The sequence below is a fragment of the Alligator mississippiensis genome, chromosome 10, assembly GCF_030867095.1.
Source record: "Alligator mississippiensis isolate rAllMis1 chromosome 10, rAllMis1, whole genome shotgun sequence".
Classification (NCBI taxonomy): Eukaryota; Metazoa; Chordata; order Crocodylia; family Alligatoridae; genus Alligator; species Alligator mississippiensis.
This window is the reverse complement of record NC_081833.1, coordinates 39,339,319-39,363,410: the sequence shown is the minus strand read 5'-3', so window position 1 is coordinate 39,363,410 and position 24,092 is coordinate 39,339,319. Positions and strand designations below refer to the sequence as shown.

At 47.5% G+C, this 24,092-nt stretch overlaps 1 protein-coding gene across 1 annotated transcript in view; it reads left to right on the top strand.

Annotated features, from left to right (window-relative positions):
* Positions 1-262: 262 nt before the first annotated feature.
* The window catches only part of CALB2 (calbindin 2), a 55,546-nt gene continuing 31,716 nt past the window's right edge, over positions 263-24,092 (top strand). The window contains exon 1 of the mRNA XM_006271712.4: positions 263-449. Coding sequence (XP_006271774.1) covers positions 359-449 — 91 coding nt within the window. The 5' untranslated portion in view covers positions 263-358. The remainder of the gene's footprint in view (positions 450-24,092) is intronic.

The following is a 24,092-nucleotide window of genomic DNA, read 5'->3' as shown; positions in this document are numbered from 1 at the left end:
CTGAGAGTTGCCATTAGCTGAGGGAGCAATGTGGGCTGCAACTGCAGAGAACTGGGGAGTTTTGCTAAAGGCTGTTGACTCCCCCCCTGCAGAAACAGTTTACTGTTTCCTGGATATTAGGTGTCTCTTTAGGTCCTGACCCGCATCCCAGCCTCTGCCCAGGCTCCTTTCCTTGCTTCTGGTTTCATCCTGAGTTCTCAGAGTCTGTGCACCCTCTAGTGGCAGCTGCCTTCCTTTGCGGCTACAGCACATTTATATAAAGGCAGAGCAGAAAGCAGGCTGGAAACATTGGTGGCCAGAACGTTGGAGCTGACGAGAGGAGCAAGAGAGCAGCTCAGGATTGCCCAGCCAGTGGACCATGGCAGTGAAGCAGCAAGCCCCTTATCTGCACCTGGCGGAACTCACAGCATCCCAGTTCCTGGACGTCTGGAAACATTTTGATGCTGATGGTCAGTAAGAAAACCCCAAAATTCTCTTAAATCTCAGCTACTTTTAGGATTATTTAAAAGAAGCCAACACACACTAAATTCTTGATAAAACCCCATCCCTGTGTTGTGTTGCTAGAGCCAGATTTCTGTATGGTTGGGCTTTGGAATGGTGTATTTTCTATCAAGCCAACTGTAAAAAAAAAAAAAAAAAAAAAAAAAAAAAAAAAAATGACAACTTTTCCTAGCATGCAAGTTTGATGGGCTGTTTTGTTTTGGGAAAACTAGTAATTGTTAGGAAACTTCTGTCATTGCCCATGACCCAGATAGCAGATCCTGGCACAAGCCACTGAGCGCAGAAATTTTTTGACCCATCTGTTGTGCTTTGATGTGACATTGCCACAAGCATCCTGAACAATGGAGGTATGTCAGCTTTGGTAATGTGCTGGAATTTTGCATGGGAGAAGGACGTGTGACCTTGTGGGAGGCTTTGGTAATTCATCACTAACTTGTGTCAGTCCTGAACTAGTCCTGGGGACAGCTAATATTACATGCTGTCACCCAAACAGCTCCTAACTTCTAGTGTTCCCCTGTTCTTAACTCCAACTCCATGTATTAGAGTGGTTTGTGTTGGTTACGTGACTCTAGTAACCCTTCTTCTGTCATGTTTTATACTCAGAGAAGACAGGATATGAGGGAGAATAATAATGAGATTTGGAGTTAAATTGAACCTTGAGGTAAGCTAGCACAACTCAGCTGATGGCAGAGGAGTTGCACCTGCTTGCACTCCAGTTGAATTGAGCCCCTGGCATAAAAAGACTCTGAAAAGCATCTCACTTTTGAATGTAGCTTTATCCTCAGTGAGGTCACAAGGAGCTTGGAGTGTAAAGTGTTACCTTGGTACCAAGCTACCCTGGCATGATGCCTGCTCAAATGGGGGTGCATTAAAATGAGGTGAATGGTCTGGAGGCAGGATGGCCATTCCACCCCCTTGGTAAATGCTTATCTCCGATGCATGTGCTCTGCCCTTTCAGATGGCAGTTGGCTTCAAAGCTGGGGACCATGAGAGTTTTAATGGATTTGGTTTGTCTGAGCCTAGATAGAGGTAAAGATACAACCAGAAAACAAGCCTGGCTTGAAACTTATCCCAATGTGGGCAAAGCTAAAATGGAGCAGAGAGAAACACCTTATGCACATCTGATTTCCTTTCACCCTCCCTGCCTTGCTTCAGAAAGGGGTAGGGTGAGGGGCACAGGAGTACAAAAGGGTCTTAATACAGCACCCAATCTCTCTTCACAGACATATACTACCAAGGGGCACTAGCCCAGGTGAATCAGCCATGAATCTTAGCAACTTTCAAATGCTAAGTATCAGGAAATAGTTTACCTCTCTGGCCAGAGAAGAAGCATCACTTCTGAGTGTCACTGCTCTGTGCAGGGTAAACAAGCCTCTGGGACCCCAGAAACTTTATTCAGAAGGGAGAGAAAGCTCAGAAGTCCAGAGCTCCTGATATTATTATTATTATTATTATTATTATTACTGTTGTTGTTACATTTTTTTTTTTTAAACAAACTTCTTGTGAATTTCAAGCATGCTGCCTAGCCTGAGGGGCTTCCCAGGGACACTGATCTGTTGGGAGAGAAACCCTCCAGTTCCTGTAGGAGTGTAGGTAACAAGCAGAGAGTTTGATGGGCAGCATCACTGTGATGGTTGTGCAGGCTCTCAAGATACCATGACCTGGCTACTTGGCTGTTTAGCCTGGTAGCCCAATGCCCCTCTCTTCTGCACCTGATAAAGTTTTCTCTCTAGAAGTAATTGCCAGTTAGAACAGACTTGCAGGGAATTCTGTATTTACCCAGTGTTGATCTCTCAAGGGAGTGGTGTGGAGTGGAGGGGGTTAAAACAACAGCCCTGAAACATCTGGAACATCTAACAAAATCAGCTTTTCCCCCTCTGAATAAATATGTTGTTGACATGTAAACTGTGTAATTTACGGGTGAATCAGTGTATGTGGAGGGCTTCCCAGGACACCTGGGGGCACTTATTTGGCATGACATCCAACCTATTATTATTGTCATGCCAGCTTATCATTAGCCATGTCCTTGCCATAGCATCACCTTGGTGACAGTAATTAGAGCAGAAGGAGAGAGGCAGATATTTGCCTGAAGCGAAGACCCATCTGTAACCACCCGTAAATTTTGGGAGTGGGCTCCAGATCCAAATGCTCCTACTTTTGGCAGTGTTTCCCTCTTTAACAGAAACTTGGTTCTGTAGCAAATCCAGGGTGAGAAAGTAGTGTGTGTGTGTGTGTGTGTGTGTGTGTGTGTGTGTGTGTGTAAGCAGGGCATTAAAGGGAATTTTCTTTGAGTGAGTTTTACCTGTATACAGCCACCAGACATTTGGGTACTCACAACAGGAGTCATTAAACTTGGACAGAGAAATAAAACAGGATTCAAAGTCCTATAGTAAGAAGCAAGTGAACAACAAGCCCCAGTAAAAAGGCAGGAATCAGTGAATCCAGTAAAGTAGGAATTGAGTAAGATCCCAAGTTAAAACAAAAGTTCTCTAGCAGTTTCCTATCCTGTTTTCTCTTTGCATGAGTGGCTCATGCTCTGGTCTTTCAGAAGCATTTTCCTGCCTCATTTTTGTTTTCAGACTTGTCCTTGGTATCTTTCTCTCTCCCCCACCCCCGCTGAACCTTCCTCCCACTGAGACCTGTGAAGAAAACCTCCCCAGATGATTGCATCTCCCTTCAGGGCATGTCAGGGCCCAATTAAGTGATGCCACCTGCTTAAAAAACTCTCTGTGTTCACACCTTGGCATCACCCAACATGCTTCTGTAAACAAACTGAGAAGCCGAGAAGGGAAGAATTTTCAGGAAACGTTTAGGGAAAGCAATGGCTTGGGTTAGTCTGCTTTTAAATCTCCCAGCATCAGTTTTCTATCTTGACTTGAGACTGTTACACAAGTAAAGCCCTCATAATTATTTTAAAATCAGACAGCAAGGGAAAATATGCTAGGTCCTGACAGCAAAGCATTATTGCTGCCTGAATGAAAATAAGCACTGCTCTCTCTGCACTTGCCGATTCAGTGCAGATGAGGGAGAGTGAGTTGGGAGCTGTCCGCATTAACAACTCTGTTCTGGTTCCTCCACAAAATTTGCAACTCAGAATTCAGCTGCCAAATGTTGATTATGGGCATGGATGGAAGAGGCAAAAAGGACCCAGCTGGTTTCTTACAGGGCAGCCAGCAGCTAGAAAAATCAAGGCATATTCTGCTACCCTTCATGTCTATGTGACACTGAAGTAACTTAACTGAAATCAGTAGACTTGTTCTGGATTTACACCAGTATGAATAAGCAAAGGATTTAGCTCCACATTTGTACACACAGTGCATTTCATCTGGGTTCACTGAGAAATTAAACATGGAAAGTCACTATGTCATTTCTGCACAGTCATATCCCTGATGAATGCATTTGGCTTCTTACCTCCAGATCTCATCCATTTTCTTCCTCCATGTTGGGAGTATCATGGAAACAAGGAGTGGGACTGAACAGGTTCCCATTTAAGTTAGTGGGAGCCTCCCTGTAAAGCATCATTTGAGGTTTTGAGGCTAGACGTGTCCATTCAAATTATTTAGCTCATCTCCTATGAAACATTGGCCAGAGACTACATCCAGTGATTTGAATGTGCTCCTTCATGGCAGAGCTTGGGGGACCAAGAGAGTTATATTGAGAGGTTAGGGGGAACATGTTGTATCATCTGCTGCAAGAGAGTCCCCAAGGAAGCATCAGTCACAGTTGCTCTATTCTGGAAGGTGTCATTTCTTTCCTTGAGAGAGATTACACACATAGACATGCATAAGGTATCTGCTTGGCCCTGCCAGGAGATCAGGCAGGCTATGGGAAAGAGACAGGCAAACAAACTCTTGTGAACAAGAATTGTAGAGTGTGCTAAGGAGCCGGCCCAATGCACAGGAGTCTGGCTGCTCAGTGCACCTTGTTTACTCTTGTGCTGGATGAAAATGATTTCTCGGCCCCAGCTGAATGGAAGATGCTTTGGAGAGAGGCACCCAAGGGATTGATTCAAATGCCTGGGGAAACTGAATTAAAACATCAGGTGCAATTAGCAATGTTCAGCTGGCTTTTCTTCTTTTTGTTTTTCATTATCATCATTGTTTTATTCTCTTCCCTCCTTCTTTCTTCCTCCTCTTAACCATGGGAAATGAACTTGCACAATGTTCTTTCCACTCCGCACTTCTCTTTTGCCCTCCTCCTCAGACCCCCTCTCTCTCAGGCTCTGCCTGATCTCTCAGGTGATCAGCTACAGGCCTCCAACTCTTCTGTACCTAGGGCCCAGTAACAGATATAAAATATCCTCTCCAACTTCAATTAGCTACTGCAAACTGAGCCAAGGCCCACTGCAGTGAAGGGTGTCTTTCCATTGATTTCAGTGGTTTTCTGATCAGACCCATCTTGCCACAGAAGAGAGCTGGCCTCCCGGCTGGATTTTATAGGGTTACAAGAGTACTGTACAAGATGGGTAACTGTCGATCAATAGATGGTTAATAGAACATTTGCCAGTAGGGGGTGCTCATTAGGGCACATCATTATTCAGAGATATTTTTGAACCCACAGAAATGGTTCAGCACTGCTCCATGGACAGTTCTATGTACATGGAGCCCTCCCCATGCCATATGTGTGAATCCATGCTAAGGATTCTCTCCTGTCTGAAATGCTGGCCTGCTTAGTGTTACACTGGTCCAGAAAAACCAGGACACATCTGTGCAGATGGTGGATTCCTTGATGCTTGAGCCTCTTACCCAGCAAAGCAGCTTGTAGATGTTTCTCCTTTTTCCTGGAATGAAGAGGGGAAGCCCCCTGCAGTAACAGAAATCCTTGGCCAGAAGGCCAGACTTGCCTGTAGCTTTCAGGATGCACTTGCTGTAGAGTGGATACAGAGAGGACCTTTTCTTCCCACTCCCTATGGAAGAACATCTGGTACAGTGGACCTCAGTTTGCTAAGGGAATATGGCTTCTTGCTTACTGTGGCTATTTTTTCCGCTGGACTTCCTCCATGGGTTTGTCTCTGTACCCTCCATTTTCAATTCTGAATTAGGAGGGCTACTAAGGGTCCATGTATACTGCAGACACAGCATCATGTGGATAAACTAGCTAGCTCAAGTACTGGTAACCATCTAGCTGCAGCATCACTGAACTCAATGTGGGCTGCAAAAGTCACCCTAGGGAGTGGAGTTGCTCACACTGAGATCTGGGGTGGGGTTGTTAGACTGCCTCCAGTACCTGAGTGTATACCTACCTTAGGTATTCCCACACTAGACTGCAGGTCACAGTAGTGTCTAAAGCATAGACAACCCCTCCCTCCCCCAGTCCCTGTGGCCTTGATATTTTATTGACATCCAAAACCAGAAAGAACCATTATGATTATCTAGTCTCATCTCTGTATCATAGGCCAGAGAATCTCACCCAGCACTTCCTGTACCTAGGAAGCTCTGGTATCCTGATTTATATTGCATGTTTGTGGCTTGGCTTTACTGTCCTCTCTGATAGATGGAATCCATCCTTCTTTCCATCCTAGGTGGAATAGAAAATTATAAAAACCCAGAAAATCAAAACTTTATTGATTGCTGCTGAGCAGCAAAAATTCTTGGAGCATCTAGTAATAAAATCTGGGTTTGACATCTAGAATTTATCTACTCAACTGTTCTAGGTGGTGAGTTTTAAAGGGGAACAAATGTATGTGCCTTGGAATACTGTTTGATGCAGCCATGTGGACAGGTTTAAATTAAAAATCTGTCTGTCCTAATGATCCCAAATTGAAGGGAGACTGTAAGAAAATAGGGTGATAAATAAGAGAGTGTTTGAATGGATTAGGGTGTTAGCTTCTAGCAAGGAAATATAGCTTTGGGTGGCTCACACTGACCCTGACATGACTGACTTTGGTGCATAGTTAAATCACATAAAATAGAAAATGACTAGAGTCTAATTAGTGGCAATTCATAGCCCAGAAGGTTTCCTTCTCAAACTTTAACAGGACCAAGAAGGCCGTGACTTTTTTTCACAGTATTTAATGATTTTAGCATGTGTATGCTTAGACTAATCTCTAGCCCTCCTCACTAATTGTGTTTGATGCCCAGAGCAGTACAGGAACAGTGATGGCTTATATAATGCAACTTGTTCTGATCTGCAGCTGAACTTATTTAGACTGAGGGCCCTGCCACTCTTCCAAATTAAAGCTGGATAGAAACTATCTTTAAAGTTGTTACACATTTTCAAGCACTAACTTTGTAACTGGTTGGCTCTTTTTATAGCTGGATAGTTATTTTTATGGTGCGATAATTACTTTGCACATGTATCTGGTTTACATGTATTATGCAGTTAGCTCATTAATTGCATAATACATGTAACTTGTGGCCAGGGCTTCAGTGTGTGTGAGACTAGGCAACAAACGCAGCATTGGACAGTACCAAGACCAGTGGTTCCAAACTGTCTTGTGTCCCATAACCCTGTTTAAACTTGTGTCCCCCTATGGTGATCTGTTCTTCACTTTGGTTTTTCTTCTTCCTTTTCTTCCATTTATATTTCCCTTTTCCCCTTCTTCTGCCTTCCCATTCCTTCCTCTTGTGTATCCTCTAGAAGTTTGCCATGTATTCCCAGAAGTACATTTACTCTAGGTTGGAAAAACTCTGCTCTGTGGGTAAAAATGTTTCCTGGGCAAGGGACATAAACAAGGCCTAGTGACTACTTAAGCATGGTTTATGTAATGGGTATGTGGTATCCTGTTTGTCTGCACACAGGTGATGTGCACAGATGAAGAATGGTGTCTGGATGTTGGTGAGAGAACCTGGCATAGGATCAGGTCTGAGCTAATCATTCCTGTACTTATTAATCAGATAAGTCCTATGCTGGATTTCACTAGTTTTCCATTTAATGTTAATTTATTTTCACTATTCCCCCAGTTCTAGTCCCTAAGAGAGTGATATTGAATTTTACCTTCACATTGAAACCAATATCCATAGGTAATATTTCTGCTTCTTTACCCAGCTCTCTGTGGGACCTTCTTTCTGTGTGGACATGCAAGCTGTCTTATTTACTAGGTCCAAGTGGATGCTTTGTGATTCTGCAAATCAGAACTCCAGTGTGCAGGATAATTTAAAATAAAACTGATTTAGTGAGTAATGAATGACATTGATCAGAGCCCTAGAACTGGGACTAGCCCAGCCAGCTGCAGTGAAACCTTTAGGCAGTGCAGCCCAGAGGATACAGCATTAGCCCGGGAACAGGGAGACATAGCTCTGTGCATTGCAGATCTTTTACAAGCACAGTTCTTGGGTTGCATACCCCTTTTTAAGCAGATGCTTTGTACCCTGACAATCAGGATATGGGTCTCACAAGATGAGTACCCAGTGATTGGTGATGAGCACCACAAGATAGGTGATGAGTATCAAAAAATAACAGCCTTCCTTTTCTCTGGAAAAAAAAATCATACATATTCCTTTGTAATGTTGTTTGATGGAGAGAGTTATAGAACACATAGATACCAAAGGGATATATACAAGGATCATACAGGTTGCATTATGTGTATACAAACTAGAGATATTCCAAGGGGTGACGTGACTGGAAAGAACACAGATAGAAGCAACTTTGCAAGGCAATACCGCTTGTCCTCTGGATTTGGCGGCACCATCATGTGATGCACTGGTGCCCTTGTGTATGTTTTTCATGGCTCCAGTCCTCTGTCTTGCTTCTATCTTGTCCCAACTTGTCTTTGTCATTGCTTCCCTTGCAGCAAAGGGTGCTGCTCTTGCAAAAACAATGGTGGTTCTAGCACAGTGTTTCTTATTCTCAACCTTTTTGGACTCGAGGCGCCCCTCTATAACTTTTGTGAATTAAGTGGCAGCTAATTTCAAAAACAAATGTATATATTACAGAGCTAATCTCCTTCCACAGGGAACATACAGTGAGGGTGGAGGATCGTTCAGGCAGCGACAAAGCTGAGTTTGCATTTATCTGCTTAGCTTATCTGCTTATCTCTTATCACACCTTGCAGCACCCCTTCAAAGGATCTGGTGGCAGTCTTGGGGGCCCCAGCAGCATGGTTGAGAATCACTGCCTTAGCCACTCTGCCTCCTACCTTCCTAGAGCTGTTTGCTTACAGAAATTGTGGAATCTCCTTTTTTGGAGGCTCAAGAAGAGACTGGACAAGTATTTAATAGGCAAGGTATAGAAATAGTGCATCCCTGGGACTGTTGAACTAGATGAACCCTAAAGTCCCTTCCAAACTTAAGATGCTGATTCTTTTTCCCTTCTGCAAAGGAAAGAACAGGAAGTGCCTAGCTGGGTGGTCTTATGAGGACCCCTGGGGCGCATCCAGACATGCATCATGTATGCTTGCAGTAGCTCAAATAAAAGCAGCGCAAATTTGAGCCAGGGCTTTTTGCCTTAGCGCACATGCCTAGACATACACTTTGATGTGGGTCAAATTGTGCCACTTGGGGCAAAATAACCCTGCCTGGCTCCTCCCAGATCTGCAGCCAGGGGGACCCTGTCCTGGACCCATCAATACAAAAAGCTGCCCTGTCAAGTAGCTCAGGGCTATTCACTCTCAGGAGCTTCTGGGGCCCAGGCAATTGGTACCTCTGGACACTACCCCTTGTGCCAGCCAGACTGCTGAAGCAGCCCGGAAAGTTCCCAGCACCCTTTACCCACTGCAGCAGTCTGGCAATGGGGGCTGCTGCCTGGCTGTGACCTGCTGCACACCTGCCAGACCCAGGTGGGGATTGCACAGCCAGTAGAGGCATCTGCCCCTCTGGGCCAGCTGCCAGTGCCAGTGGACTGTGGCTGAAAAGTTGGCTTTTGTACGGCACTACTGCCACATGTGCCTCCTCCCCGGCCATCTAGGCAGCTATTGCCCAGAAGATGTTCTGAGTGTGGTGGCCTGCTTTGAACTGTCAAAGTATATCCTCCTGGCACCTATTGGCCAGGAGGTCAGCCACTTCCACCTGGGTCCAAGGTGCCAGCTCTGAGCAGGCAGGGTCCTGCCACTGGCCTCCCTAGCAGGAATTCTGGTGTTCCTTATTTGAACACTGAAAAATCCCTGATAAAAATATCCCAAAGTCACTCTGCAAAATACCCCAAATTCATGTTCCTCCACAATTAAAACAAAAGACCACTAAATGTAGAGAGAGGGAGACAGAGATCAGTTGGAAAATGTTTTATTGATATACCTACAGTGTTAAAGCAATTTGGAAGCCTACCAGTGTCTCTATCATCATAATAAAGTGAATTCTAAATACCTATATGTTTTGCTGCCCCCCCAACAGGGGCTGCCCCTCAATGGCTGCCCCACCCAGCCCCCACTTGCACCCCCAGCCCCCGATGGCTGCTCCGGCCCTTTTAAAAAAAAAAGGGGGGGTGGGAAAAGTGTCTACTCACTGCAGGTGCAGGGGCTGTGGGGGCTCCGGGGCTTCCTGGCAGAGCCCTTCCTGGGCAGCACAGGGCAGTGTGGAGCAGCAGAGCCCAGACTGGGGTCACTGAGGCTGTCACCACCCTGCACTGTGCAGGGAGGGGCCCAGTAACCGGGATGGCAGCTGGAACAGCTGGGGGGGCTTGGGGGGGATGGGGCCAGGTGGGAAAGCTATGGGGGAGGGCTCGGGGGGCAGGGATCAGGAGGGCTTGGGGGCAGGTGGGGGATGGAGCTGGGCAGGGCTCAGGGGGCAGGTGAGGAATGGGGCCAGGCAGGGATCCAGAAATCTGGGGGAGCAGGTGGAGCTGGTGGGGGTCCCCCCATGGTCCCCTCACCCCTCCAGCCCCCACCCCCAGCCCCCTACTTACCTGCAGTGGAGCCCAGGTCCAGCTTCCTGCAGCTTCAGCACCAGGGCAAGGGCCAACCATAAACATGCTCTGGCTGCTACCAGAGGATCTCTGTGGAGGACCCAGCCTCCAGCTTTTTTTCTGTGTGGGTTTTTTTTGACCCCTGGATATCCAGGAGTCTAATTTTGCCCCTGTGCTGCAAAGGGGAACATTCTCTCATTCCTGCACCTGACTCTTGCAGCATCTCAAAGGACTTTGAGATGCTGCAAGAAGCATGTGTGGGCTCATCTGGATGCGCCCTACTGTCAGAATGGCTCGGCTCACTAGCTACTGGAAAAACCTGGCCCTACTGGAGAAAAGGAGCCAGGGAACAGAGAAAGGTGAATGGGGGGGAAGACTCCTCTCCCTATCAATGGATCTGGAACATTTACCAGGACACTGGCTCTCCAGGGAAGGTATTAAAAAGGTAGGACTGTCCCCAGCCAAATTAGTGCTGTCAGCAAATGGGAAACCCAGCTAGTCATCATAGGAGGTACAAACATGCACAGGTGACTTGCCTACAGGTGAAAGGCAAGCAGGCAGCAGCAGGGAGGCAGTGAGATAATGCTCATACTAATTGGGTATAAGGTAAGACCATATCTGGCTCTACTGGATGAATCGGCCCAGCGATTGATCTACCTATAGGCATTGTCTATGCTAGAGCATTTTTATAACTCCCCATCATTGCCACTACTAACCCATTGATGATATAGTTGCAACAGTAAGGCATTGGTGTAGATGGCATCTAGCATTTCCCACCATGTAATCTAGACAATCCAGCAGTTAGCAAACCAGCACTTTGCCTTATATTAAGGCTTTCACTATCTGTGGAGTTGGGGGTGTGTTCACAAAGATTGGCAACCCGAAGTTTAAAAGTACCTACTGGAGGCTCAGCTGAACAGTGACCAAAAGCAAGAAGAAAATGAATCTTTTGGCTTTCAAAAATGTCTATTTAACAAGGACTGTTCAGCCCATTTCTTTGCTGATCTTATCAAAGAGCCCCAGACAGAGCTGGAAAAAAGCTGCTTTTGCTTCTGGATGACAAAAGGGGAAACCATCATAAAAAAACAAAAAACATTATTTTTTTTTAAAAATCTATTTCAGTTCATTTTGAAATGGTGCTATGAACCAGGCCTCTCTGGGACTCCCTGGGGAAATCAGACACCAGAGGGGGAAAGCCAGTCATTGAAATCTCCTTCTTTTAAATCTCATCATTTCCAAGCAGCCACTGCTCCAATGTTTGAAACTTTTACAAAGCACTCTTTGAGGGGAAGGAGGACAAAGGGAATCTGTCTGAGAAACTGCTATTACACAGCATTGCCTGTGGCAGAGGTTACAGAAAGAGGGGTCAGATCTATTTTGGGGGCTCCTCACCTTGCAGTGCCTCAGTGAGGCTGGGGAATAGTCTCAGCCCTTTCTGAATAAGGAACTGGGAAGAGAAACAATTTGTCCGAGGTCATAAAGGAAGCGTATGGCAGATTTAGGAACTGAGCCCAAGTTTACAAGGTTGCCTGTGTGGAGCAGCATGGCATGATTGAGAGAAACTTACTGTGCTGGGTACCAGTTATCATGTAGACCTGTCCTTACATTAGCATCTTAAACTTCAAGACTGTCCTTCTTCAAGGCAAAGGAATGAAAGAGGCAGTTCTATGCTACATGACCGTATTGTAATGATCTTATGAGGATGCGACAGTCTCTGGTGAAGAGAATCAGAGCTGTTCTACCATGTTCCACGAAACCTATGAAGCTAATGTTGGAAGGAGATGTTCTTTTAAATCAGCTGGCAAGGGCCTATCGGCTCTTAATACTGTCATAAAGTCCCAAGTGAATACACATTGGTTTGGAGAGAGAAGGGAGGTTTGTCAGTTTGTTTGTCGTTTTTTGTCCCTGTCAGTTTTTTAGATTTAGAGAGATTTTTGTCTGAGGATTTCCTAACCAGTTAATATATGTTTTCCTTTCAACTTCCACACCATTTTCTTTGACCAACACAATCACTTATGGCATACATTGTAACCCACTAATTTAACTCGGACCACAGCCCCGAGACCTCTGCATGGTGAGGACATCAACAAATAAATCACTGATCAATGTATGCCTGGGAGCAGCAGGACTGATTATCCTGGTCATTTTTCAACTAGCAAGTGTCAGTGCACATCCTTTACTTGTTCATATAGTCACTTTTCTTTTGAATTCACTGACTTGAGGGATATCTCAACTAATAAAGAATATAATGGCAATGTTAAAGCACCAAGTTTTATAGAAACCAGCTGAGAGTGTGGGTAAATTAATTGCCCACTTTGTCCAAGCTCCAAATGGGAATTGGAATCACTGAGGCTGGTACTAGCAACATGTCTCTGCTTTACCTGAGTTAAGAGCAGAGACCAGGATGCAGTAGGGCAGCACCAACAACAGAGCCCCTCACTGCAGTAGTGCAGAAGCTGGTTGCTGAGATTCCCAGCATCCGTTTTATACATGTGGGTGGCTGAAAAGTTCAATGCTAGAAATGGCTAGCTTGTTCGTTCGTGAATCATCCATGTAGCCTAGGGACTTTTATCGGGGGCTACAAGGTTGTTACCAATTTTCAGGAGACATGGTTTCTAAACCTTCTCCTTTGTGATTGGAGGCTATGGTAGGGAAAAGGCTAAGAAGTTCTAACATAGTAGGTGGAAAAATAGCTTCTTCTGGGGTCAACTCAAGGTCCCTGCTGGTGGATTTGTTGGCTTAAGTGAAGTTTAGTGCATGGAATCAATGGCACTGAAGGTGCCTGGTCTGGTGTCAGTAACTGGGTTAGCAGTAGCCTCTGTTTTTCAAGTGCTTGGCCTCCCCTGAGCAGAGAGTTAAAAATATCTGAATTTAAAGGATCTTGTTTCCTCTGCATGCTTTATTAATAAAGAGGAGGAAGGATGGTTTTGTGGCTGGTACACTATACAAGTACTAACTGTATCTTCCTGGCCATGCCAAAGATTTATTTTGAGGTCTTGGAAAATCATTTGATTTCTCCATTCCTCAGTTCCCATCTGTGAAGTGGGAATGATGATAATACAATACTTCCCTGCCTCACGAAGGAGAGGTTGTGAGGAGGAGCGAGCCATTCCACTACACTGGCATGGCCAGTTTAAGTATCTAGATTTTCCATGAAGACTGATTCCCACCTTCTTTGCTCTTCTAGCTCCCTTAGTCATGCATATTTACCAACCTGTGGACATCAAAGAATGGTCCTGCTAATGAATGGCAGAGTTCTTGATGTCTTTGCCACTGGACATAGCTGGGTAGTACAGATGCTCTATTTGCAACTGAACCTGTTAACTGAGGTAAACTACTGTCATGTGGGTCTGACCTTTGAGGACTGAAAATTAAACAAAGGGGTATTTGAAGAAAAGCCATAGCTATTATTCTGTTTGTTTTTTCTATCTAAATGCTCTGGGGAGTCTCAACAGAGAATTGTCAAAAATGAATTTGACCCATTTGTTTCATGCTTAGAAATGAGGCTCCCTGTTGCTGATGACAAAATGGCTCACTTAGGCACTTCATAACACTTCCTGCCCTTGGGAGTTTATCACTAGGCCCTAGATTGTGGATATGCAACTCAACATGTCCTGCTGTAGTTTTAAAGATGAGCAGAAGGGTAGACTAGAGTTGTACCTTCCACTGGTGCAGGAGACTCTGAAATCTGCAAAGGACTTTGCAATTGCTATTGGGCAGAAAGTGCTTAGACAACCCAGGGATGGGTGGCAGTATAAATCCTGTGATAAGAATATAGACAGTTGTAACATTACTGCCCTGCACCTCTGAAAGAGACTGATCCTTTGCCCTGTGGACTTTTCTCAATGCTCCTCAGCATAGCTCTGTTTTCTGTGTTCCTTGCCTAACCCCTCTCATTCATTATGGACACTGGGAACAATATCCTGATGTAGGCAGACAACATCTTATAGGATCTGGTAGTAGGGAAAATGCAAATGAATGTGGTTAAAGCAATAACTACTAATAGTCAGAACACAGACTATGGTCTCTCCATGTTCTGAAGGCAGATACAGTGTGATTGTGTAACTCCTTAGCTAATAGTTTACCAAAGAATTATGGATGAGTGGGTGTTTAAGATGCCAGAGAAGATGGAGATATAAATGGACTTTTGCAGTTCTTAAGAGCATGAGAGCAAGGGCCCGTGTAAGCAGGGGCTTACAACAGGGAATGTAATCTTGCAGAAGGAACCATAGTCTGGTCTCCCAGGACGCTTTCACTTCATTCCATTTGTTACTTTTAGACAAAGCCTTGACAGGGTGGCTTCATCATGGCTCCCCCAAGGCTGTTTTCAGTTCTTCCGTAAGCCTCTCGTTAGGAGGCTTCACCTGATAATTGCCTAGAGGAACCACTGGAAGTGAGGAGCTGGATCAGGAATCTTATGTAGTACAGATGGACTGTCTGGAAGAAAGATGCAGATCTGTGAGGCCGCGTGCGGTCTGCCAGGCACTCTATCTAGCCTGTGAGCGCCCACCAACTAATTGTATTCCAGCCAGCCCTTCTGTCCATGAGGGTGGGAGTAAGATACCCACATACACACATCCCCACCAACATATCCTATTGTGCCTCACTCCCACCCTTGTGGGCAGAAGGCCTCGGCCCAGCCAGCATGCAGCTTCCAGGCGGGGCTGCTGCTGTCACTGCTGCAGCTGTCGGGGGACCTGCTCAGGTTCCCTGGTGTCCTACTCGCTCCAGGAACCAGGTAGGGAAGTGGTGGGGGTAGGGGCAGGGGCAGGGGCAGGGGCAGGGGGGAGCTGCAGCTGGGCAGGAGTGCGGAGCATGGGGCTGGTGGCAGCGTGAAGCCTGCACCCCAGGGGGCAGCAGGAGTGTGAAGCTTTGGTGGGCAGGGTGTCGGTGTGAGGGATCATGGCAGAGTGTGGGGACCCCCCACATGCTCTCTGCATGGCACATACAGCTCCCAGCAGATGGTGAGGGCTCGTGCCCTATGCAGGTGCTCTTGTCCAGCGCAGGTGCTGTTGCCTGGCAGCGTGCAGCTCCAGCCACTGCTGTATGTGGGGGTGAGGAGCTCAGCCTGGCCAGGCTGCCTCTATTGTGTGGTGCTTCCCGTGCTCATGTGCAGCTCTTGCACTTGCGCAGCATGGGAGGGAAGCTCCACGCACTGGAGCCCCTGCCTTCCCCGTCCCCTGCCACATAGGTCACAGGACTCCACCAAACATGGAGGGGAGCCCTGGCTGCTTCTTCCCCATGGAGTCCTGGGACCTGCATGGCAGGGGGCAGGGAAGGCAGTGGGGTCCAGCATGTGGAGCCTCTCTCCCATGCCATGCAAGTGCCAGGAACTGCATGTGCACATGAGGAGCATTGCAGATTAGAGGTGCCCCAGCCAGGCTGCACTCCTCACCCCCACATGTAGCACTGGCTGGAGCCACATGCCACCGAGTGGCAGCACTTGCACTGGGCATGAGAGCCCGTCACCTGCTGGTGCTCCTGGTGCCGCTGACCGGGGCTGTGTATGCCCTGGGACTCCCCACACTCTGCTACAATCCCTCACACCCACACCCTGCCCCCACAATATCCCCACATATACAGCCCCCCAACATACCCTATTGCCCCCCCCCACACACACACATGCTCACTCCCACCCCCAACTGCCTCCCACACGCAATATACAAGACTATGACTTTATTTTTGGGGTATTATAACAATCATCTCTATATACACTACGTAAACACAAATCGCAACAAAAATATTTTTTGTAATAAAATTAAAATGTTATAATAGGTGTTTAACTTTTAGTCCATGATTGCGGGGGGGGGGGGGGGGCGGTTCTCGTTCCAAGATGGCAACCCACCCCTCCCAAAATAAGTATTTCCGGGGTCAAGAGAAGGGACTTGGGGTGGCAAATGATAGGGGCTAGGGGTGGGACTTCTGGTCCCAAGATGGTGACCAGGGGGCGGGGCAACTGGCAAGGGGTGGGGCTACCCACACAGCCCTTGAAAGCTCACCAAAACTCATTAAGCGGCCCTCCACCAGAAGTTATTGCCCACCCCTGTTCTAATCCCTCTCTCATGGCATGAACTGCCCCAGGGCTTCCTGGCATACATGTTGTCCCATAAACCTCCAGTGCAGCTGTGATGAGATACTGACTCCTTCAGGGAATGTTACTGTGACCTGCAGCAGAGCTTGTTGGGATACTGAACAATTAAGCTTATCATATGGGCCCTGAGAGTTGACATGTACTTCAAGGCTGACTCAGATGTGTGGAAAAAGAGGCCTTGCACCTCCAGGATCAAAAAGGTCTCTTCCAATTTGAGGAAAGTGAAGTGTCCTGAGCAACTGTAGTTGGGTAAAATGAAGGGGGAAGGGAAATATCCCTTCATTGTGTCTAGAGGCTGATGGGCAGATGCCGACCCTGTCTCACTGTTTGCTTCACTCAGCTAACCTGCAGCATCTCCATCTGACCCACTGGCCAGGCAAGGGACATGCTGTCAACAGCATGGCTATTTGTACAACTGATTTGGATAAGGCATGGGTACGCATTGCATGCAGAGCACAGCGATCCTTGCCTCCTGGCTCCACAGCTGATGCCTATCTGAGTTTCTCGCTGAGCCTTTCAGCCCAAGGAGTCACTTTATTCCATCTTTTGATGAATTCTCATCCTGTGTAATCTCTCTGGCACAAAAACCCAAGCACAGGAGCTTTTTGACTGGCAATTATGAAGCCACAGCTGAGAGATGAATTAGAGTTAGGGAGACAGAAAGGAAGGAGACCTCACAAAAATTAACTGGGGATGGATTAATTAAGGGGAAGTGAAGGCAATGTTACCATAGAAACCACATCTTTAAATGTACATCAGCCAAAAAGGCCATTACATTTTTCACATGCCAAGTGGCAGCTCCTTTAGAGGATGAAGTGGTGTGTCGCACTGAGTGTGCTGGCCCTTCCAATCGTGCTGCCCATTAGAGAGAAGGAGATCTATGATGAAAGCAGCATGAGGCCTTTGAGAAACAATGGCTGGCTTGCCACTTTATCACAAGAACTATTGACAGAACTACTTCAGGAAAGAGAAATCGTTCTTTATAGGAAGCTGCTTGTCCTGTCCATGGAGGACACTGAGCTGGAGTGATCAAAGGAGGACCAACAAGGGACTGTTCTTGATAAGGAAATGTTAGCGCTGGCAAAAGGTGCCAGGGCATGCACCTGCCAGTAAAGGGAAGGCAGGGCCCTACACAAATGAAAATGATGTCCCTCAGAAAAGGAGAGCAGCCAAAATGAAGCCAACCAGTGAGATAAATGAACAAATACTACAGGGCTAAGTTAATGGTGCAGTCAAAGAGGCATCACTGGAAGTCACTGAGTACAGAGCCCTGAGCATGACCTATGGCTCTGAGGGGGGCTTTCAGGATGTAGTGGATGCTGCCCAAGGGACATCAGTTTGGAAGTGAGGGCAGGCAAAGGGCACCAACTTGTTTGATCCCTGTGGTGTGAGGCTCTACCCGTGAAACAACAAAGACTCACTCAACAGAAGTAAAAGGCCCAACAAGCATTGGGAAAAATATGTAACTTGGGACAAGGACCAAGCAAGTGGGGATAGAGTAGGGATGTTAAGATAAAAAAAAGCAATACACAAAAAGACAGAAGGCAGAGTGCCACACACAGCACCACACTTGGAGAAGTTATCAAGGAGGTTAGTAGGGTCCGCTCATTCTGCCTAGATGTGTACAAAGGGGAAGGTTATTTTCATGTCAGCTCTGGAGGCTGAAATCTTCTGTCTCTATTGGCTATCACAGCATAGGCCATCACAGTGTAAGCCTTCAGCCATAGGTATCAGTCGCAACCTCTAGCACTGAGAGAGGGACACAGGTTCAATCGCCAAATAAGGGCTCTGCTACACACTCCCATATGGTTTTGTACATCCACGTTTGGAGCATGGCTCTGAATATGGATGAGCAGGGTATGCTTGGTAGTTTCCAGCTGCTGCAGGCTATTACTGCAGTGCAGACATGCTCTTAGTCTCTCTGTTTGTTGTTTCCTGTCTGTACATCATCCTATTTCACAGGGGGGGTCATGAAGAAGAAGTTACCAGAAGAAAACCAGTTAAGACTGTGAGATGCTCACATACAAGCTGTTAGGAAGCCATCTAACTTCCTAAGAGAAAGTACATGAATCTGTAATAACCATTCCAGAATTGAAGTTTCTAATTAATTCCTCTCAGTGGTTCTGTCTGAGCCCTGAAGCAATGCCAGCTTTTTTTCCTTCAGTAGTTGAAGGTCAGTATATACAGATTCCTATTTCATAGAACTGTGGATGTTCTCACTATCTGTATAAATATCCCATTTTTCCTGCTCTTGGGGATATGAGTTCTAGAGGCTAATTATCCATTGTATACAAATAGTTTCTGCTACTTTGTGAAAAGTAAATTTGTTTTAGTTAAAATTTGTGGTGCTACCATGTGTGACTATTCTACCTACAGTCCAGATGGGATATTCCTTCTTAAAATAAGAAAATTCTGCAGTTTTCCCTAGGAGTTCTGTATCCCTTTGGGAATCTTAACAAATGAACCCTTGGTATTGCAGCATGTCTTAAAGGACCTGGGGTACCAAGCTCAGTGAGCCCAAAACATTTTTCCTTCAAAGCCAGAGCTTTTAGAGGATCATAAGAGCTCTTAATGGATACACACAGTAGGCCTGTGCAAAGTGGCTAGTATTCACTTCGGATTCGGATTTGGCCAATTCAGGGGACAGTGATTCAAATCACGAATTTGAATCACTGTCCCTATTTGATTCAGCCAAATCTGAATCGGAGATTCAGCTCCCACCGAATCTCCGACTCTGCCAGGCCAAACCCATCCCCCGCCTCTCTCCCAGCCCAGCGATGGCTGCCCCAGCTCCTGGCACTTGTTAAAAAAAAAAAGCCCTGACTCATCGTTGCTCCTCAAGGGAGCGATCCTCAATGCACAAATTAAGTCTATTCCATCTCGGAGGAAAGGCAGCAAGAGGGCACAGCAGCCCCCCTGGCTCTCCAGGGACCTAGCAGACCTCCTGAGGCTAAAAAGAAAGGCCTACAAAGAATGGAGGATGGGAGTCACCTCCAAGGAGGATTATTCTGTCCTGGTCCGGTCCTGGAGGGAGCAGACCAGGAAAGCCAAGGCTGCAACTGAACTCCAACTAGCTTTGAGCATCAAGGACAATAAAAAGTCCTTTTTCAGATGTGGGGAGCCGGAGGAAAAGCTGGGGCAACGTTGGACCCCTGCTGAACCAGATGGGGCAACTGACAACTGACGCCCAGGAAAAAGCCAACTTATTAAATGGGTACTTTGCATCGGTCTTTCATCAGTCCCATGGGACGCCCATGCCCACTACGGGACAGGGAAGTCCGGGTGAGGGTGATCCCCTGCCCTCCATTGATGCTGACTTTGTGAAGGAACATCTTGAGAAGCTGGATACCTTCAAGTCAGCCGGCCCTGACAATCTTCACCCCAGGGTACTCAAGGAGCTGGCGAGCATCATAGCCCAGCCTCTAGCATGGATCTTTGAAAACTCTTGGCGCTCTGGTGTAGTGCCCAAAGACTGGAAGAAGGCCAATGTGGTGCCTATCTTCAAGAAAGGGAGGAAAGTGGATCCGGCTAACTATAGGCCCATTAGCCTGACTTCTATCCCGGGGAAGATCTTAGAAAAGTTTATTAAGGAGGCCATCCTTAATGGACTGGCCGACGCCAACATCTTAAGGGATAGCCAGCATGGGTTTGTTGCGGGTAGGTCTTGCTTGACCAATCTCATTTCGTTCTACGACCAGGTGACCTATCACCTGGACAAGGGAGAATAGATTGATGTCATATATCTTGACTTCAAAAAAGCCTTTGACCTAGTTTCCCATAATCACCTCTTAGAGAAACTGGCCAATTGTCGCCTTGGGTCCTCCACGATCCACTGGCTGGAAAACTGGCTCCGGGGTCGGACCCAGAGGGTAGTAATTGATGGAAGTCACTCATCGTGGTTTCCTGTGACCAGTGGGGTCCCCCAGGGCTCTGTCCTTGGACCCATACTGTTCAACATCTTCATTAATGATGTGGACACTGGAGTCAGAAGCAGACTGGCCAAGTTCGCTGATGACACCAAACTTTGGGGCAAAGCATCCACACCAGAAGACAGGCGGGTGATCCAGGCTGACCTGGACAGGCTCAGCAAGTGGACGGACGAGAATCTGATGGTGTTCAACGCCGATAAATGTAAGGTTCTCCACCTTGGGAAGAAAAACCCGCAGCATCCTTATAGGCTCGGCAGTGCTATGTTGGTTAGCACTATGCAAGAAAGAGACTTGGGGGTCACCATTGACCACAAGATGAACATGAGCCTGCAGTGCGATGCTGCGGCTAGTAAGGCGACCAAAACGCTGGCTTGCATCCATAGATGCTTCTCAAGCAAATCCCGGGATGTCATTCTCCCCTTGTACTCAGCCTCAGTGAGGCCGCAGCTGGAGTACTGCGTCCAGTTTTGGGCTCCACAATTCAAAAAGGATGTGGAGAAGCTTGAGAGAGTCGAGAGAAGAGCCACGCGCATGATCAGAGGTCAGGGAAGCAGACCCTACGATGACAGGCTGAAAGCCCTGGGGCTCTTTAGCCTGGAAAAGCGCAGGCTCGGGGGTGATCTGATGGCCACCTACAAGTTTATCAGGGGTGACCACCAGTATCTGGGGGAACGTTTGTTCACCAGAGCGCCCCAAGGGATGACGACTAGGTCAAATGGTCATAAGGAAGAATTTCTTTACTGTCCGAGCCCCCAAGGTCTGGAACAGCCTGCCATCGGAGGTGGTTCAAGTGCCTACATTGAATGCCTTCAAGAGCAAACTGGATGCTCATCTTGCTGGGATCCTATGAACCCGGCTGACTTCCTGCCCTTTGGGCAGGGGGCTGGACTCGATCTTCCGAGGTCCCTTCCAGCCCTAATGTCTATGAAATAGTGTGCTGCCAGGCGGAGGACAATCCCTGCTGCCTCCCACTGCCCCATGCTGCATGGGGGGGCTCAGCACAAGCCCCCTGATGCCCCACCTCGCTCTCCCAGCCCCGCCACGGCTGCCCCACCTGGGCCAGCTCTGGCCCTTGAAGAAAAAAAAAATGAAAACAACCCCAGACTCACTGCTCCTGCTGGTGGGGGGTGATCCCCGCTGCCCCCCACTGCCCCCTGCCACATGGGGGGGCTCTGTACGAGCCCCCAAAGCCCAGGCTTTTCTTGGTTTGTTTGTTTTTAATTAAAGAGCCAGAGCTGGCCTGGGCAGGGCACCTGTGGGGGGGCCTGGGAAAGTGGGGGGGTCGGGGGGCTCATGCAGAGCCCCCCCATGCAGTGGGGGGCAGCGGGGATTGCCCCACTTCCTCTCCCCCCCTGCCCAGCAGCACCCGGTGAGGACCAGGGCTTTTTTTAAAGTACTGGGAGCTGGGGTGGATAGGGGCAGCCATGTGGGGGCTGGGGGACTGGGTGGGGGTCAGAGGGGCTGAGGGAGTGGGGGATTGCGAGGCCTCACAGGGGTCCCCTCCCCCAGGCCCCCCTCTTCTGCCCCTAGTACTTACCAGCTGGGAACCAGGGACTGCCTGAATCATCAAAGGTCTCTGAATCTTTGGAAAAGAATCTTGGAAAAGATTCAGAGATCTTTGAATCGTTCAGACGTTTAAATTGGTCCCCTGATTTGATTCAGATTCAGCGATTTGGCCACCGAATCGGGCCGAATCTCCTCCAGATCGAATCACCACCCGAATCTTCACACAGCCCTAACACATAGCCAACTGTGTAATGCTGCACACAGGAGAATGAGGAATGAGTGAAAGTTTCCTCCTGACCACAGTAGCAGTCAATGCGTGCTGTGTGCCCTGAAGCATGAGAGTGATTAGTCTTTGCTTGCATAAATGCATATGCCAATGTTTATAAACATCATCCAGTTCAATTCCAGCCACAGAGTCTAATGCAGCGGCCTTCTGTAGCCATGACCTCCACTGTGGGAAGAAATATTTCCAGTCAGTGACATTCCCCACTGTCATTCTACTGTGGCCTTTGTAAATGAATCCCTTAATCAGGATCCATCTCATTCCTTGCTCCTAGTCTTGGCAATATGTAAATTCCCACAGTGCTGATTCCCATCAAACAATACCAGGAGTTCAGCAAATCTCTTCCATCTGAGGGAGACATGGCAGTCAGGAGATATCAACTGCCTTGGACAGGGGTCCGTATTTATTTCAGGCCTGGAACAATGGGGTTCAATTTGAGGATGGCTGTTAGGCACTACCGCAAGATAATTAATAACAGACATGAGAGGCTGGAAATATGCCAGAAGACTTGATGAAGCAGGTCCCTTCCACCTCTGATTACTGTAGGTCTAGGAGAAGATGCTGAATGGGACCCTCACACATGGGATGACTCATTTGTAGCCATCCAAATCTGCATACACTAGCAGGCCTCTTGAGGCCTTGCTGCATGGTGATTTTGAGGGATCTGTCAGAGAGCTCTCAGAATCTGATGAGTGTGGCCTCACTTAGAGCCACTTGGGGTCACTCTGGAGCCACTGATACTGCCTAAAGGCAGGACACATCATCTTGGACTATGCTATCTGGTTGCAGAGCTTTCCTGACAGTGTTACAGCTCTCCTCATACCCTCACCTTGTCTTCACAGTCAGTGGCCGCACTCAAAGCTCTTACTTTTATTACTAAGGACTGAGTTAAAGAGCAATACACATCCTCGATGATCAGGATGGGTTCAGAAGAGGGGCAAATTGAGGTGCTCTGGGTTAGAATGCAAGGGGGTCATGGGGAAAGGGACTTGATAGTGGGCGTCTACTACAGACCACCTCACCAGGGGGACGAGCTGGACCTGGAATTTTCAGGTCAGCTCACGGAGGCTGTAAGGACAAGGGATGTGGTTGTCATGGGTGACCTAAACTACCCAGACACTGCTGGGAGGAGCAGTCAGCCAGGTCTAAACTCTCACGTAGGTTTTTAGCCTGCATACAGGACCTCCACCTCACCCAGGAGGTACATAATCCCGCCAGAAGAAATGCCTTGCTGGACTTGGTCCTTGCCACAGGTGAGGTGAGGTGAGGGCTCTGTTGGTGCTCGACTACCTAGGCATTAGTGACTATCGTCTGCTGGAATTTACTATCCGGCGCAGGGTGGTAAAAGCAAGCAGTAAGGCAAAAGTTCTTGACTTCAGGAGGGCCGACTTCAATGAGCTAAGGAGATCAGTAAGAGAGACACTGGGGACTCGGAGCCTCAATGAGATGGGAGTCTAGGATGGGTGGTTGTTCCTTAAGGAGATGATCCTCCGAGCTCAGAGGGAGTCAGTCCCAACATGAACCAACGGGGGCAAAAGTGCTAATTAGCCCCCTTGGCTCAGTAAAGGCATCCAGGAGAGCCTGAGAGCAAAAAAGGTGGCGTACAATCAGTGGAAGCAAGGGGCTATCACAAGGAGGATTACACCTCCGTTGCTTGTGATTTCAGGGAGGCTGTTAGGAAGGCCAAGGCAGAGGTGGAACTAGGGCTGGCGACCAGAATTAAGGGTAACAAAAAATCCTTTTTCAAATACATAGGGAGTAAGAAGAAGGCACCAAGTAATGTGGGGCCCCTACAGGATAAGCTTGGCAATCTGTTGATTGCAGCAAAGGAAAAAGCTGACCTCTTCAATGAGTTCTTAGCCTCCATATTTCTGAGCAGGAATCGGGACAACTCCCCCACTAGGATTACAGACAGGCTCAGGGGACACAACGCCATGCCTAGGGTCAGGGATGATCTAGTTAAGGAACTTCTGGAGGGACTGGACATGTTTAAATCAGCAGGTCC